This window comes from Anomalospiza imberbis, chromosome 1 (assembly GCF_031753505.1).
Source record: "Anomalospiza imberbis isolate Cuckoo-Finch-1a 21T00152 chromosome 1, ASM3175350v1, whole genome shotgun sequence".
In the NCBI taxonomy this organism is placed as follows: Eukaryota; Metazoa; Chordata; class Aves; order Passeriformes; family Viduidae; genus Anomalospiza; species Anomalospiza imberbis.
Window position 1 is genome coordinate 98,438,956 of NC_089681.1, and position 18,977 is coordinate 98,457,932.

General features: G+C 35.8%; 1 protein-coding gene across 4 annotated transcripts in view; it reads left to right on the top strand.

The window, feature by feature from the left end:
* Positions 1-18,977, top strand: part of POU6F2 (POU class 6 homeobox 2) — a 304,798-nt gene that overhangs the window by 246,683 nt on the left and 39,138 nt on the right. For all 4 annotated transcript variants that reach the window (XM_068201738.1, XM_068201754.1, XM_068201732.1 and 1 more), the window contains exon 6: positions 7,422-7,565. In XM_068201738.1, the coding sequence (XP_068057839.1) occupies positions 7,422-7,565 (144 nt within the window). The remainder of the gene's footprint in view (positions 1-7,421; positions 7,566-18,977) is intronic.

Sequence of the window (18,977 nt, forward strand, 5' to 3'; positions counted from 1 at the left end):
ATTTACATGTGCACATGCCATTCACAAATTCAAATTAAAGGCAAATAAATGCTTTAGATTAAGTAGATTAATTTGGTGTGTCTCACAGTTGACACACTTTCTACAGAGATCACTGAGACCCATGTGCTGGGCTGTTATCTGAAAAGACAGATGGCAATTTCCTTTTGATAAGAGTCTAGGTTTTTAGCAGCGAGGGAACACTGAAGTAACCATTTTTCTTGTACGGAAAGCATCTTTCAGAAGCCAGATAAATCATTCTAAAACAGACAAACACAGAACCAAGAAACTAATCAATGTGAAATGAACTGTGTTGCAGCCCCTTTCAAAAAGTTTAGAAGGTGCTCTTTTGCTTTTATTCTTGCAACACATGGGAACTAATTCAGAAAACTAGAGAATACAGATAACTTTTTCAGTACTCATTCCTCTTTTACAAGTACCGATACAATTTATGATTATTAGAGATGATTATTAGAGACAACATCTAAATTTAATTTAGATGTTGTTGGTTTAGAGTAGATATGCATCATGCAAGAAAGAAAGAGTTTCAGATATTTTAAAACAAAAGTAACTCAGAAAAAATCAGATAAAACAAAGTAAATCAGACAAAACCAAGATGTCTCTGTTTAACTGAAGTCTTGTTCAGTGGGTGCCATCTTAAATAGATCTGTAACATTTCAAACTTGTAAGTTATAAATGTGGACACTCAGGAACCTACAAGACAGGAGTCTAGGGTCAGTCTGTAAGTACTGACCTGCTGCTAAAGCAGTCAGTCATCTGCATTTTGTAGTTATTTGCATTTAAAGATATTAAAAATATATTTAAATATATTCACTCTTTCTTTTCATAAACATATTAGACCCAGCCTCGGACATGGTGACACCTTCAATTTAGTTTATCTTGTAGGATTAGACCCAATGAGGATCATTTTCTTCTAGTTTCCTCTCCTCTCTTTTCTATCTGTCACTAATAGAGAAGAAATTAAAGTGGCTAGGGTGGTGTCTGCTCACTCTTAGAACACAGCCTGATGCATTCTTCATTATTCATGTCTCCATTAGTTTGGTCTGAGAGACCTGGGAATGATGTCCACTCTTTATTTGCTTTGCCACGGCTCTATAAGAAATAGAACCTTTTAATTTTGCAAATTGTTATTGTAGTTTTCAGACTGGTTCAAATTTGACCAGCAGCACTTTGTTTACAAAGATATTTCAAGATATTTTGTTCATCCTCTTCTATCTATGCCATATCAAGGCTCACATGAGCACTGCATACTTCCAATCACCTCGGGTCGCGTCGCTTTGCATTGAATCAAGTCATGTCACATCAGTGATACCACTATCAGTACTTATTTCTGATAGAAAATTCAGCATAGATTTAGACAGCAAATTGCTCAACCACAATAAATGCATATAATGAGCAGACTAAGTATCTGTGAGAACCAGATATTTTAAGTGTCTCTGTCAAGTCGGTGCTTTCAGATATTTCAATATCCTTGTCTCTACACTATATGCTGTACCTAAATTTCTGATCCATGTGCACATACTAAAATGTCTGTCTAAGCGGCCCATTTGGAGCTCTTACCATCTACAACCATTTGCAAATTTAGATCTGTGCAGTTTTGAAATAAGCAGACATTGTTGGATGGGTCTAGAAATTATAACTAAATTGTACATTTTATAGGTTGATCATATCACAACAGTGTACAAAAAACAAATGTTGACAGATTTAATTTTTTTTCACAATTTGGGTTTTGCCTGCTGGGCATGTTTTCAAATAGTTATGCATGATTAGGCTCTATGACAGCCATTTTATCAGACATTTTACCCTGATGTTCATTTACAAAAGTTAAATGTTGTAATTATCCTATTATGTAAACAAAAAAGGAGGGAGGGAGGGAAAGATCAACTTTAAAAAAAAGAGAATCTAACTTGTAAGTACAGAATGACACAGAGTTTCCAAAATGTTTCCTCATAGCATCTGTTTGGATGAAATTAACATATTTTAGTTTATGTTGCCTGTGTATTCTCTCTTGACTTTCTTGGGATCTGCATGTTCACAGGATTTTTAAAAATTTGACTTAATTTTACTTAAAATCCTAAAAATAAATTAAATTGACAGAGCTCACTCCTCCACAATTCTATATAAGTGCTAAGTGGTGATCTTGTTGATTATTATGATCAATTTGTTTTGTACTTATTGCTGTCATATCTAGGTGCTTTCCAAAGATGCAGTTGAAGCAGTCTTTCCAGTGTGTTTTTTAAAAATCCTCCAGGGACCATGAAATTTTACATCAATTCAGGGAGCTATTGACTAGGTATATATATGTATTGAAAACAGTTAGGAATATAAGCATTAACACTATGTAAAGAATTTGCCAGAAGAGCTAATGGGGACTTTCAGGGAAACTGCACTTCTGTCTCAGTTCGCTCATGCTTAGAAACCAAGCATATGTGTATCTAGGTTGAAATGTTCTGCTTCTATGCCATCAAGGTATTGAAAATACTTGAGTATTGCTGTTGCAAGATACGGTTTCCAGTTACTGCCATGCAGTGGTGTGGTGGGTTAGCAACACCCACCCAGCCACTCACTCACTGCCTCAGTGGGATGGAGGAGGAAGCAGAGTGAGAAAGCTCATGGCTCAAGATAGACTGCTTGCCAATCAGTGTTGAGGGCAAAACAGATTCAACTTGAGGATAATCAACTTTAAAATAGTGCCAATGAAATGAGAAACAAGACAAGTATTAAAACAACTTTTCTCCCCACTCTCCCGGACTTCACTTTTTTACTCCTGACTTTTCTACCCACTCTCAATGGGGAGCTATAGTCTGTCCTTAATAATTCCTCTCTCTTGCTCCTTTCTCTTCACGCTTTCCCCCTGCTCCTGCACGGGCACTCCATGGGTCACAGTTCTCATCAGGAAATATCCATTTGCCTACTCTAGGGTCCTCCAAGGGCTACAGTGGGGACACTTTCACTGCTGTGGGGCAACTCCTTCTCCTTTCTCTCATCTTGCTGTTCCCTTTGCTTTGTTCATTCCCTTTTTTTATTCTCCTCCTCTGCAGCTGCTCCACTACCAAAACCTTTCCATCTACACCCAATACAGATGATAATGCTAGTCACTGTAACAAAGAAGGTATCAGAATATCCTCAGGAGCCTGTGCTCAGGATGAAACAGTCTTTTCCATTAAGGTCCAGTGACTACTACCCAGAATTCGTCTCACGAGCCTCTGAGAAAAAATGGGAATAAATCCCACTATATTTTAACCTGTAATTCTTTCATCAGCTAAACACAATAAAATTCAGATAGATTCTTGTCTAAAAATTCCTACAAGAGCACATGCCATACTGATTTTAAAAAAATTCATTTCTGTGAATAAAATTTTCACTCATTATGGGTAGAAAAGAAAAATGCCATGTATTTCTGACTGAGGGCCATTGCTAAATTCTTCTCAACTGTTAGAGATATTTGTTTTCCCTTGAAAAGCATCGGTTTAAGCAAATAATATCAGCAGCTAATCTAGTAGTGTGATGCTCCCTACAGAAGAGTTTGTCAGAGAACATAAGAGTGAGGATCTGTTGGTCCCTAATCAAATGTAATACTTTTTTACACTAATTCCATCTCTGGGAGATATCCCGAAATGTGATTTTTAGCAGTCTTTCTGAAAAACACTAATACTGTTTTATAAAATGAAGTTATGCCTGAAGTTACTCTGCAATATGTACTTCAAATTCTCCATTGCTGCATTCAGATAGCAGCGTGACTTTACTCAGCCTCCTCCACGAGTGATTTAGAAAACACACGAGATCTATATACTGGCACAGCATAAAGTGATTTTACCTTTCAGGTTACATGCCCATTTTTTCATGTGACACTTTGGTATCCTGAAATGTCTTGACTTTTCACTATTAAAACTGTTTGGGTTTTTTTTTTGTATTTGTTGAATGAATGATATTGTTATGACTAAAACTGACTCATTGATTTCCCGACCAGGAGACTGAAAGGTCAGTAGGACATGCCTTTTATAAAGGAAAGTACCTACCTACTGTGTAGGTTATCAAATCTGATCTTGTATTCAACAATAGATGAATGCTTGCTCAGTTTCTCACAGCAACTCCAATGAAATACTAAGTTAGTTTTCAAAATAAAGATGAAGATGGTATTATTGCAAAAGAAAAAAGTATTTGTGGCTCTCAAGAAAACTGCTTGCAGTATTGACTCTAACACACTTTTCTTCAAATTGGTTTTTTTGAAGACTATGTCTTGAGGATAGAAGCTCTCACTTTGCATAGCACAGTTTTAGGATCTTGTTAGTGCCTCTTTCATTCACCAGAATTTCTTAGATTTGTTTTATTTGTGTGAAGTCTGTTTTCTGCACTGTAATGTCTTCTGCTTTTACTGACTTAAAGTAGACAATTTTCATGTGTTTTACCTTTAATAGTTCAGCTTTGGAAATTCAGAAAACGTACTAAACCTACTCAGTTATTGAAGATTCTTTTGCATAAAATTTGCTTCCTCATATAATCATGCCATTAGCAGAGGTGTCATTAAGAGGCCTGGCCTGTCACTTTAAACAAAGATTACTATTATCTACTGTTATGGCTTGTGGTTTGAGTTGGAGAAGATATTTTGGGCACTGGAATCAGTAGCTCCAAATATCTCAGCCTTCCAAATTAAATCATTATTTAAATACAGAAATAGAATATGAAGAGCCCTTTGTGGGATTTTTCACAATATATTTCCAGTATTTCCAACATGCATTCTTAGGGATCCAACCTTCACTGAGAAATTGCATAAACATCTCAAGTTAGAGATCTTATTTCTTGAATAAAGGAAAGAATCAATGTGTTATCTTGGTGTCCAAACATAATGAAATGAGATGCATTTCTTCATCTCCAGTTTGCACACAAGATAAAAGGAGTCAATTGAATAAAGCGTAACTTGCAGTGAACAGCTCCCCAATGCACTCAAAGAAAAATGCATCCTCTCCTTTTTAATCAGACTTATGAATAGATAGGGGTGGTTTCATATGCACTTTGAAGTCACTTACCCCGCGATTTGGCCCGTTCCCTGTATTTTTCCCTGGAACATGGTACTATACATATCACAGCCTCTGCCGTCATTTTTAATAAGTAGCTTATCTTTGTGATGCAACTAAAAGCAATCCTGAGTGTCTCCAAGGTTTATTGTAATTAAATTTTATTGTTGTATTTGAAAATGTACATTTTTTGAAAACTGGTGCAAGAAAAATGGAAAAGAGATTCTAGAAGGTGATAGTCTGATTTTTAGAAGGTTTAACCCTTTGCAGTTTCCAGATTCACAAGGCTTATTTATGCTTCCCAAGCAACTGTTCTTACACACCTCTGAAGCCCTGAATATAGCAGCTAGTATAGTTTATTAGCTGATTTGGGTAACTGGCAAAAGATTTTCATTTATACCTGCAGTCAGATGCTGTAGGATCAGAGGTTCAGTTATTTGCGGGTTGTTAATAAGATTGTAGAAGGCCTTTTCTGAAAGTCTTAGACTCTTGCTGTTGCTCCTTTCTTCTCCAAGTATTTACAGCTATAAGGGAATTTCTTCACTTTGGCCATTGTACTGGTTTCAGTTCTTTTCACAGCTCAAGTCATCAGGGCTGCTAATCAAGCATACATTGGAGTTTTCCCCTTATGTGTTTTATTCCTGCTTGATTTTCATGCCATGGGGTGCTTTGAACTACTTTTAGAGATTCATATAACATTTTTTTCCAAATAAAAATATTTCCTCCAAACAGTGTCATCTTTTCTGTCTGGTATTGCTACTAATCTTTATTTCGTTATTTACTTTACAATTTCTAGAGGGATTGGATATGCCCAAGGCACCCCTTTAAGCAACACTTTATATCGAGGTTGCATTTATAAATACTTCATGAGAAGCTAATGAATGATTAATAGATGTTATAATGTATGACCAATCAATTGCAGATTTTGCAATGTCCAGCAGAGAAGTAGGTTTCTTATAAGCATAGATTATAACCATATCTGACATCTTCTATTGATGGGCTTCTAAACGTCTATAACATACACACTACTCATATCTGTAACATGCTTAAAACATCTACTAATCACTGATTAATTTTTTATAACCTATTTTGAAGCAGAGCCTGTCTATGGAGTATATCCCTTGCTGCTGCTCATGACTCTCCATTTCTAAAAGATAGATAATTTACTTGTCATCTTAGGACTTAGAATTCCTACTAATTTCAGCTCAAACATAAAGCTTTTCTGAGTTAGCTCTAGCATTTTCATCTCAGTCTAAGAAAAAATGTCCCTAGACTGTTATGTCCCTCAGACTTCTGGCTGCTCTTCCATGCTAATGCGTATTTTGCAAGTTCTGCTATAATGCAATGATTCTTAGGAGGCAAAGCCACTCTAAAATGTGTTTTCAGCCTCTTGAACTCAGTTCGATTGCGCTCAAGACAGCCATCCAAGTGATGATGGTTCCCAATGTTTTTGGTTTTTTTTACTGTCATCCCTGTGTGCTTGGTTCAAAGTTTGTCCTTTCTTAGAAAAGGATAAAAAAATAGAAACTTCCCAATAATCCAATGGAAAAGCCATGTCCAAGACAGCTTTTGATTCTGACAGAAGAACACACATTTTGTGTGCTTGATGAGCACAGGAGTTGAAAGGACTGCTCCTCCATGAGATTCCCCTAGTCTTCAAGGTGAAAGCTTGCTCTATGCTTTCTATGGTGCATTTATGTAGAATTGACTAAAGTAGGCAATACAAATTATTTCCTGAAAATTTATGAGTCCTGGAACTAATCATTCACATTTGAGAAGCAGCATGTTGCTCAGTATCATATTTTGCAAATGAATTTTGAATTTTAGTTGATATCTACTGACCTCACAAGGTTGAGTCTTCTAATGTGATTTATCTAGATATTGAGACCAATTATTTAATGATAAAAATTAAAAGGATTTACAGATTTTTCTTGGGCTTGGGGTCATCAGTAAAATAGTTTCTGTTCTGAATATCCCCAAGAAAACATTCCACTCCCAGTCAAGTGCTAATCTTTCACTTGTTGCTTTTTACAGCAGTACTAAGTTGCTACACCTGTGGCATTAGCAACTTGTGCCTAAAGAAACACATCAAGCATAACTCAATTTAAAAAAAATGAGAGAGAATATAGGGTTTAAAAAGGGAATTTTATTCTTCAACATCAACATGGACTTTCCTCTTCCTTTATGAAAACTACTAATTTTCAAAGCCCCAGAAGTAAGAACCTCTCAAACTTGAGCTCTTGGAGCAGACATTTTTTACACAGAATTAACTGGGTAAAAACCATTAAAATAACATAAACCTTATTGTGCTATCACTTTTATATTATTCTGTTAGTATTATATCTTTATCATGGGTTTTATCATTATCTTTTATTTCTTTTTTTTCAGCTGGTTAATAATCCACTAGCAAGTCAAGCAGCAGCAGCAGCAGCAGCAGCCATGGGCTCAATAGCAAACACCCAGGCCTTTGGAAACGCCCTATCCAGTCTTCAGGGGGTCACAGGCCAGCTCGTCACTAATGCACAAGGACAGGTGAGTAGAAGACGGAGCAAACAGTGAATTCTGATGGCAGGCTGATCTTGGGACAAAAATCAGTTCCGCCTGTATGACAACAATTAAAAAGTGCACATGTTGAAGATAAATAAATATTGATTTGCCAGACAAGGTAAGAAATGTAAAGTCTGAGAAAGAGGGGGAAGTTAGACACTCTTTAAGAGTATTTTCAGCCTAGAAAAGGCTAAGAGTTTGTTTTATTTTGTTTCAGCCCTTTAAAAATATCACAGTTGTGCAATAGTAGTGCAATACCATGCACTACTATTTTACCATTTTAAAAGTCCAGCAACCCTGTGATTTTTAACAACCATACTATCTGTCTTCTTCCACTCACATATGCCTACTAACAGGCACCTTTACTGAAGTGGTACGGTGCTTCACTTTTTTTGCATTTCTGTAGCATTTCTGTATTACATCATTTCTTAAAAAGCATTAAATGTTTCTAGTAAAGAAAAATAAACTGTAATGAAGTATCAATGATAGAGTTATCTGAGTGGCTTCCTCATTTGTTTATTAACTGTGTTAAGCAATTTGCAATGACTATGCCAGTCTGTAAATGCAAATTTGGAAGATTATTTTGGTTTAAAGAAAATTTTCCAAACAGGAACCTGAACGTTGTTTGAGTGAGTGTGTCGAAGAGAGAGATTGTGCATTATCTACATTTTGGAGCTGTTTATTTGTTAGAACTATTTCAGTTTCAGTCTTAGTATGATGCAGAAACATACACATCTGAATCCATATATATAAAAATAATTCCTTTGATACACCATATTTAAGTGGCTTTCAGATTGTGACCGCTTTCATTCTTTATTGAATTTATTAGGACACAATTTTAATTGTGTTAATTAAAATTAACACAATGCCTTGTTTCTCTGCAACAGATCTGTCAATATAGCTGGTAACTGAGTAATTTGAATGTCATTATTCTAAATTCTACAAATTGGGCATACAGTGATATCCACAATGTTTATGTGGATGTTAGTCCCTGAAAAACATTTATTTAAATGATGCAGCTTGGACGTGAATCGAAAATTTAGTTTCTACTCTTACTGTTTACTAGTGAAGAGGAAAAAAAAGAAAGAGCAGCTCTTCTCCTGGTAATTTTCTGCTAGTTATTTGGAACAAGAGTGAGGTTTTTTATTTTGGCCCATTAAAAAATAAAATTCAATACTTTATAGGACTTCCCCTGTTTTTTTTTAAACAGGACACATATACAAAGATGCTTCCTGAGCTTCACTCTCACTATCCAAGTCCCAGGGAAAAAAATGCTGACCTTGTTATATTTACTGGGTGGGTGCAGAATTGTTCCATCACTACCCCGAGGGTTGAACGATGGAGCTTGTCAAAGTGAGGCCTTATCTAATGAATCATCTTATCGCAGGTGCACACCACACATATTAAAGGAGGATTGTATGAACAATGTGCCCTCTACAATAACCTTTCAATGTCTACTTTAACCCTTGTTTCAATCCCTTTTCATCAAAGGATCATTTTATGCAGCCAGCTTTAAATGGAGGCTCTCAAAAGCCTATTAAGATTTCTGGAGGGATGGGGTATTGGTTTGGGAGAAAAGTTGGTTATGATACCCATATCTCATAGTCAGATCAGCTCCAACATAGAAGCCTGCTTGTTTCTATCTCCTCTGTGCTCCAGAAATGGTTCACAGTCGCCACTTACATATGAAGCACTTGATACCAAAGATGTTCATCGTAAGAGCTGAAATTATGAATGTAGACTAATTTCTTTATAGCCTTTCCTTTATATGTTGTCCACAGGAAACATAATCTATGTGTGACCATTCATTGTATCCTTAAAAAAAAACCCACTACTAAGAAGATATTACTGAATGAAAGTTTCACTCAGGCTGAGTCTGTTTATTCCAGACATAATGTAAAGTCCAATAATTCCACAGGTTGCAGAGAAAGAGAAAGAAAAGGAAGAATCTTCCCAATTGTCAGAATAAAATTACAGCATCTAGGTATCTGCCTAGGACTTTTAAATAAGGGTTTTCTTTTTATTACTTGTTTTTGCAAATGTTCCTTGGTTTATAATCAGTACTGCAGACCTTGCAACAATATAGATAAATATTGATAGTAAGTGTGTTATATAGCACACAGTTTTATAATACTCAGCATAAACTCTTATTACTTAGAGACCACTTCTCAGGCTGCCTTAAAGCAGGACCATTCAGTATAATTTATCTGCATTCCAGAAATTAAATTACATTCCCTTCAAATTAATAGAATTATAGCACCTAACCAAGAACTACAAGATGTTTCTTCAAAATTGGGAGCATAAACAAACAGTAATTTGAAACGCTCCATTTCTGAATAATCTGCTTGGAATCACTAAAGAGCCAGATTTGCACCACACGTTAAAAATTCTGCCCTTTGAAAATTGCCCCTTTCAAGGAATCACAAACATGATACCCAAAATTCACTCTTCAAAATATAAAGCTGAATGAGTTACTAGAATGTTGATATGTGCAATCTTTGTAATTACATGCTGTTTCTGTTACAGAAATTCAGGGCTTGCAAATGTCCATCTGTCTAGCTAAATATATGTTGATCAGTAATCCCTGGAGACATTAAGCTCTAGGTCAAATCCAAGATCCTATGCCAAACTTAAGGGAAATGATCCTTTAAATGACATATGGCATGGCCTTAATTCCCAATAGTCTAGGAGTTCTTACAATTACAGTAAAAAAAATATATATATATATATATATTAACAATAATTTATATAACAAATTTTTATTTAATTAATGATTTAATGACATGAGTTATGGCATGTTTGTTTATTTCTCATCTTTTGCTTTGGATGGCAATATATAGATATATAATATATAGAGCTTCCCAAGACCAAACCAAGAGATCTAATCTATGGAAACAATATGATTAGATCACCTGATTAATTTGATATAGTACACGTAGAGGACTCTAAATCAAATTTTCGTTTTCAGAGGCATATTATGAAGAGCTATTGGCCCATGTAACACTGCTTGCATTCTATTTGCCCTCAGCACTTTCCAGGAAGAGTTTGCAGCACTGGGCTTTCATATCTTAAATTTAAAGGCCAGGGCAGCAGGTTTGCCAGATTGCACCCTGTCAGTAGATTTCAAAAAGAAACTGTCTACCTGTTCAGCTTCAGCCTGCCTTACAGTAGGACCCTAGAGCCATTGCTGCCCTTGGATTCTTCAGAGGTTTAACCCAATATATCTCTTTTTTATGCTGGTGTTGCAAATGAAATAAAAAATCAGGAGTTTTGTGTTGGTTTTGCTATGTTTATTTAGTATGTGAAATACGTGCTTTGGTGGTTGTCAAAATATTTGTAAGGAAATGAGCCAAAGAAGTATGAAAACAAGGTTAATGAATATGGTTTCTTAATTATCATCAGTTGCATTCATATATGCCTCTTGACTTAAGCAGCATCAAATACATTTTTATTGTGGGTACTGAGTAAGCTTAGTTTTTCTTTTGAAAAGATGGGAGTCGTCTAACAGGAGAAAAACACCACAAAATTCAGCAGTTGCAAGATAACATTTTACCATAAAAGAAAAGAGTAACATGATGAGAGTTGGCATGATGAACTGCCTTGTGGATAAAAAGGGCAATAGTCTGTTTACTGGGAGATTAAAAGGAAAATCTAAGTATGTATGGTGTAATTGTATTGTCCACACTTTAATTGAACAGTGAATTAATTGGGATTGTTTCATTATAATCTAAGAATGCCCCTGAAGTAACCCAGGCTTCATTGTGCCCATGCCTTGCTCTTTAGATATGAAAACTTTCTGTATGAGAAAAATCTTAAGCACAGGTCCACCCTGGTACTTAACAAAAAAATAACTATTTTTTGAGTGTTGTAGTCCACAAGTAGCCCAGAAAACTAAATAGAGAGAGAGGCATTGTTGATCCAATCAGATAATAGGAGTACTTTGTTTCTCATTATTCTGATGAGAGGGTACACATTTGCTCTTTGAGCTTCTTGATGGTAAACGGTGTTAATGAGGCCTGATGGATTCCCTGCTCCTAACAAGCCTCTCAGCAGTGCGAGTGATTACAATGGAGATAGATTTGATGGGATGCGCTCCCTTTTGTAGTGTCTCAGCTGCTGACACTCTGCGACATAATCAGGTCACAGAGCCGGTCACAGCCATCAGCAAAAGCCATAGCTCTATTCCTCATTATTAAAGTGCATTATTCAGTTCCAGGCCTTCACAATACTGCCAAGGGCCTTTTTTTCTTCCCCTTTTTCTGTTAAGCATCAGTTCTCAAATACAAGAGTTAATAAAATCATCAGCTAAAGAACTAGTAAATTAAAGAAATGGAAATAAAGTGCTCCCTTTCAAATTCATTGAAGGATCACAATTAAATAAGCAGGGAATTTCTCATCACCACACACTGTACAGTACAATGTAATATGTCATGTGCAATAACAACAGGGATAGGATTTTAAAAAATAACACTGCTCATTGTGGACTGGCTTGGAAAGTGCTGAAGTATCTTTTATGGTAAAGGAAATGTCTGTCTTCCCAACTATTACACGTCTACATGTAGGTACCGTTATTTTCACTGTTTTCTGTAACTACTTTTTTCCTGAAGTGAGAACAGTTATTTGCAAACTAAATTTATGATTCCAAGCAGATCAGCTGTCTTGTCTTAGCTTAAGTGACCAAGGCCACAATCTGGAAAATATTCAATAGGCTACAGTACTAGAACCTCTTTGTTCCCATAGAAAAGGCCATTACCTTCTTTTGCGGAATGAGGTAACTATAAAATGGTGTAGAAAAGGTGTTTGTAGCATTTTCTTTCTATTCTGATGATGTCCAGTTGGGGCTATCCCCATTTCAAAAGAAAATACTCTTTTAAAATCTAAGGCACATTTTAATGCAGTTTACTTAAACATGTGAGAAAAAAATAGTGGAAAGCTGGAATTTGTTAGTTAGTTAATTAATTAACTTTGTTAGTTATTAACTTTTTGTTTCAGTTTTGTTTCCGCTAAATAGCAATAATTTATTCCAATACTGAAATGCATACCTTTACAGGGATTTAAACCATTTCTGTTAAATCTCTGTAGTACGTATTAAGTGACAATAGTATGATTTTGTGCATAGATAAAACCAAAGGATCTAATACATTGGATGGCTTTTTTTCTTGCCATTGGGAGGGTTTTTTGTTTAGTTTTTTGGGGGGTTTTTGCAGCTTTTTTTTTCTGTTGGTCTTGTTCAACTCCACAATTTTCCTCCATTTTCCTTCTGGTAGAGTATGCTATGATGAGCAAATGAGTATGTATACACAAAGTCACTTGTAAGACTTTCAGTTCTCAAGAACCACAGATGTAAGAATTTTTCAATATCCACACTTACTTTAAAGTTCAGAGCAACTAGCAGTCATCTCCAAGAAATGTGTAGAGATTGCTATGTAACCTAATTTTCTTTTCAGCACTAGCCAAGAAAATTGGCAGCTACCACAGCAAGTTGTGACTCCTCCTATACTTAAAAGGAGGATGTTGATTGTTTGTTGGGGGTTTTTTGTTGTTTCGGTTTTTTTTCATTCTTCCAGAAGTTCTAGGAGGCTCAAAGTCCTGTAATGTGTAAGAATCTTAGAGTCTTCCTGAATATGTGCAATTCATGCTGTTCTTCAGGTGTTCAATGTCCATTAGCCTTATCTCTTAACCTTCTTTTCTGTATTTTTGTGTTCACTTTCTCTTTCAGTTATGCAGCTTTAATGCATGGTAACCACTAATATTTTAGCCCTCACAACATCCAAATGTTCACAAAATTCTTAACAATGATTGTTTAAGTAGTGACTGCTAACAATATCTTCCTAGGGCTAAGACCTATAGAAATCTGAGTTGGTGGTATCAGAATGTCATATATTAAGGACATTTCATTGGAAGCCTGAGAAATTAAGAGACACATTTTGAGGGAGATGCTAGGGGGAGGGATTGTAACAGTCTGATAATACTAGCATTTAAGAACATTCCTTGGAAAACCCTTTACCAGGAGAATCTGTTTTGACAGACCATCATATTAATGTATTGAATTTCTGCTGGATGGAGTCTGACTCTCTATTTTCCCCCTCAAAGTTTCACTGCGCTGAATACATGTGGTTTTGCCGTTTGCAGGAAGAAAAGTGAAAACAGAAAAGGTCAGTTGTAAGGGAAGATTTTTTTTCCATTGGTTTCCCTCCCCACAGCTATACATGGAGGAGGGTGTTTGTTTAATTACCTCCCATGTGAATTTGAATCAAAAGACAAATAATTCTTTTAACATATTTTTGCTGACTGTGTCTTTATTTTGCTGTACTATTTCTCTAATATCAGTTGTATCCACAGTGGCATAAATGTAAAAATGCATGGACCAAGCTCTCTGATCATGCAAATTGGTAGCTTTACGAAGCAGAAGTAGACTAAGGCAGAGTGAGTCTAACTTAAACCAAGAGCTGACTAGCTTTTTTTATCTATTTTAGGCAGTGATCACTGAAAAATGGAAAGGATAATTGTGCAATAAAACTTCTATCAGGCTTGGAAATTATCCACATCTATCCAGAAAAGCCACTGAAATTTCTTTTATCTACCTTGCAAGAAATCTTACTTTTGGTACTAAATTTCACACTTCAGATTGTAGTCTTTTGCCTGGATTTCTGCCTAAGGTACTGTGTCTTGGACATAGATCTTTTCAGAGGTGCCCAAGTCTTCTTTTCAAAAGCAACTTTCATACCTGTAAAAGCCTGAGTTTCATTCAATCAGAGTTACGAGACTGAGTGCTTGAAGGCATGTCTATGCACTGCAACAGAGCATTGCAAGCAAATTGCCAGAGACAGTTCATTTATATGTGCATGTCTCAGTGCTGTAGTAGCACAGATTGAAGAAGCCAAAACTCTCGGCAAAAACTCTGGACTAATTAATTCTGCTTCTCAACAAGGTGACACAGGATCTAGTTCATTAGTTATTAGCTCTGGGGTCTTGCTAACACACTGTATTATGTGGATTAAATATACTTTGAAGACACCCTTAAAAGCCTGCAGCATTTACGCACTTTTGAAAATGTTACTGTTCTACATTAATTATTTCAGGTCAGAAATACTGGACATAACTGTCCTTTTGTCATTGCCTTCTTAATTACTTTTGCATGGAGGAGAAAACCAAACTTACTACTAGTTCAACCTTAATACCATTTTCATGAAAGCTAACCAATAAAAAAAGGAGAACCTACCATTCCCATAATCTGTTCATCTTAGCATCATGAGGTGGCTATAAGCATGAAAAATTTTCATTGTTATCACCAGTGACATACATCACAGTCAATGAAATCTTTCTGCTCTACAGAGGTTCTTACACTGCTCTCCTTATCATCATATCTTATCACCTTCCAGTAAAGCATTAAGAAACATGACTAGTGATAGTCACAAATTGGTCTTCCTCTCAGCAGAAACTTGTAGAACAGCAAATTGCATGTTTGGTAAGGACATTTGGCTTTGTCTCTCTTTGTTAGGAATATATTTTAATTTTACTTTTAAAGTTTTGGTTTTGTGTGGATTTTAAAATCTTTATGAAGGGATTTCTTAGAGATGCATATTGCTTATATTTGCATCAGAGAAAAGCAGACAACAAGAAATGTATTAGCTTTTGCAGCAGAATGTGGGGAAGCCAAAGATAATAAACACAGGAATGTTCCTCAATTGCTGTTGGAATCCATTCCAAGTCTTTGACCTTCCCCCTAGAGCAAACTTTGCTGTGCACAGAGAAGGTTTGACTCTTATCCTAAAAGATTGAATTTGGTAATTATAGATATAATCCATGAGCTTTAGCTAGCCATTTAGATTCTTGGGAAGCAGACCACAGAAGAATTGGAAGGCAAAGACTGAAGTTTTCCTAAGTATATTGAAAACTCTTAAACATGATGTAAACAAAGCAGTGGACAAAATTGATTCATGTAGGTGGTACCAAGAAAAGGGCTTTCTATGTTGCTGATATTTCCCAAACTGTGGAAGTGCTCAGGAATATCACATCAGTTCAGAAATTGACAAAGTTGAGAAAAATTTAAGGCCACATCATTGTGTGAACAGAGATGATGGAAATCCTCCTGTATGAGATTTGTATGAGAGTGGAATCTAAGACTATTCTTAATTCTGGACTTCTGCTTATGAGGGAGTGCTGTGCAGGGTGGATTATAAAGAGACTGTAGGAGAGTAGAGGAAATAGAGGACCAAACCTGAGAATCTGAGTTATCTTTCTAAATGTGCCTCATCATTTCTGCAAAAACTCAGGTCATAGTTCTTTGTGTAACATGGTGCTTAGTCTTATTTAGATTTTATCTAACTCATCCTGTATATAGTATATGATTTTTCCTTGTGTCAGAATTTTACAATCTTCTGAATTTGCATTGATAATCAGAGTAAACCAAACCAAAAGTGCTTGTTTGGGCAAAGGGAAAAAGAATATAGATCATTCTATCAAAGTGCAATTAATGCAAAATCCTAAATATTTTTGGTCCTTGATTCACTGATAGAGCACTCCTGCTGTTTTGGTGAGGTTTGGAATTTACAAAGTCTTCATGCATAAATGTAGGCCATTGTCTTTCTTATTGAGTTGTAGTGTTGACATTTGTATGTGTATGTCTTAGAGATACAGGTGAGGAAAAATTTGGTACTCCCATGTTTGCTGTGCAATCAGTATTTGTTTGAAATCTGAAAGATGAGGCGTCCAGATATTTTACCAATATCTTCTGAAGAATTTGAAAATTAAGAAATATGTCTTCCCCAAGTAGTGTCCACATTATGAGGAGAATATTGCAGAAATACTTGATTGACTCATTTGGTAGTAAGCCATCCACTGAAATGTATTCTTACAGCATTCATAGTAATAACCAGCCAGATGCAGACCCATAATTTCTTCATGCAGATCCACAAGCTTCCAAATAGCACAATGAGCTGGAATTGTCCTGTAAGAGGAAGTATTCTCTTTCTTCTGATTTGCATCTAGATTATTGCAAAGAATTGCGTTATGCCTTCTTCTATGTGTTGATCTGTGAATAGTGACAGGGAAGGTTTAAGCAGAAAAAAAGTCACCTACCAGTCCATGGACAGTCAATCTATTTTTCCCAAAGTTTATCTCAGTTTGTCAACTTTTTTTCAGATGCTGACAGTGGTAGGCTTCAATGTGTATACATGCAAATGGCCCAGATATCAAAAGGTAAAAAAAGGATTTTGAATTATCTATGCCAATGTATTAAATATATGTGATTCTAAAAGTACGTTTTTCACTTAAACTTCCTGCTTTGCACATTAATTAAATATTATCTCTAGGATAAGTATCTCTCATAGAAGACTAATTTATTATTGTCACATAATAATAGAATGACAGAATCTTTTTCCTTAAGTGCAAAAAAGGCTTTATTAATATAAAGAAAACACTCATAGTCCTTGAGCAACTCTGTTTCTGCTTCATAGAAAACCTTTGCTAGACTCCCCACATGTCTAGCTTCATGCTAGAGATTCAAGGAAGCAATACATATATACTGCCAGTTTAAAAATCAATCCTCTTTTCAGGGGATAATTTAATATCAAGACGCGATGTACCCAATATCCAAATATACATTCATTTTCATGTTTGATGCATCAAATGCTCTGACATAGCCAAGTTTCAAAGTAAATGGTTTGTTTTAGAGGTTGGATATGTCATATTAGCATTCACCCAGCAGATAGAGAGATAGATCAGAGAGTGATCAGGACATCAGGGAGACAGTTTAGAGAGAGATGAGAGAGGCCAGGTATACACCTTGCAATGTTAAAAAAGCCAGATAGCTAGCAAGAAAGAAATTGTATAAATAGGTCACTGCAGCCCAACTGAAAAGAAGTTTAATTTTAACTTGTTAGTCATCATCTCCAGAGGCCTAATCCACTCCCTTCTTTGAGGGCTGTTCATTTAGCTATGTCTTATTTGATAGCATAAATAGACTCAAAGAAAATCATGGTATCAGACTCATGCAGTGTACTAGCTTTAAGGGGGAATCAGCACCACTTGCCGTACTAAAATTTCCTTCTTCTTTCCTTCTCAATTCTTCTTATTAGCCTTTATTTGTTCTCATTTGTTCTGGTTTTGCTGTTCTGGTTTCTTCCATAAGTGGAAGCATAAACCCATGTGGAAACAAGAGTATGGGTAAACAGGTGTCTGGAGACACATCTTCAGATACTCCAAGGTATTCAGCTTTCTAGTTTCTGTTTTACTTCCTCTACCATTTTCTTTTCCTGACAGTAGTTCTTTGTCTCACTGTGTATCTGGGATTCAGTTAGTTAAACATAGGTCTTTAATCCCATTTCAGACATGGCACAATACTACTCTAAGTATCCTATCCCATGGCTGATCCAGAAAAATATTCTTCCCTCTGTATCTTATTGCCGTATTCTGACAAAATCCTAAAACATTTCAAATAGAGCAGATAACATTCTTTTCAACTGAATTGCTTCCCTCTTATGTGAACATATGTATGTATGCTTACCTGGAAATTTGTGCTCATCTCCTCAGAAGAGACACAAGTACCCATAGGGAAATGAGATTATAAATATTTTAATTACCTCTTGAGTCATGCATCTGTCTATGGAGTCATTTGACTCCTTATTCTGGTGACAAATGAAAATAAACTAAAACTTCTCCTCTTGGCATGGAAGATGATGTGCTGCTCTTTTTTAGCTCAGATCTGTCTCAAGTGTAATTTTAGATGTGTGTAATCATGACTGTACAGAGGCCATAATTGTCTGCATTCTATTAATTTAATCCCCATATTAATATATGAGGAATAAAACTAGGCCTGTATTTTTCTAGAGGTTTAATTTCCCACAAAAAATGTAAGTGCTCTTGAATGACTGCAAAGTGAGTGTTAAAAGATACTGAATGTTAACACTCTACCCTTTCACTACTAGCAGGTACTATGTAGACTGGTACTATTGATAGCTCTGCACAAGTGATCAGAGTGAAGTAATTATAAGTTCAAGAAAATTGAGGTTTGTTAATAGAATTGCAGGGAAAATATTTCCCAATATACACCCACAGGATGGCACGGTCTGCGTGTTTCCTAACGTCTGTCGTGTTGATGAACATCACCTCCACAGACCCCTCCAAAGTGCTGGGAGGTGGCTTCCATTTTTAGGTATTTAAATTACATCTTGTGGGATCTGCACTATATATCTCATAATTTTAATTGTACAGATACTGTTGTATGGCTTTTGTGTTTACAGTCTCTTAAAATTATTATTAGCAACTAAAATGCACCACTCTATGTGTTTAAATATATATGCTGCTCTCTTGATTAGTCTATTTATACCCAGGAGAATGTGTCTCATTTCTCTGATGCACTAAAATGTCCCAACTGTCACACCTATTGTTCAGATA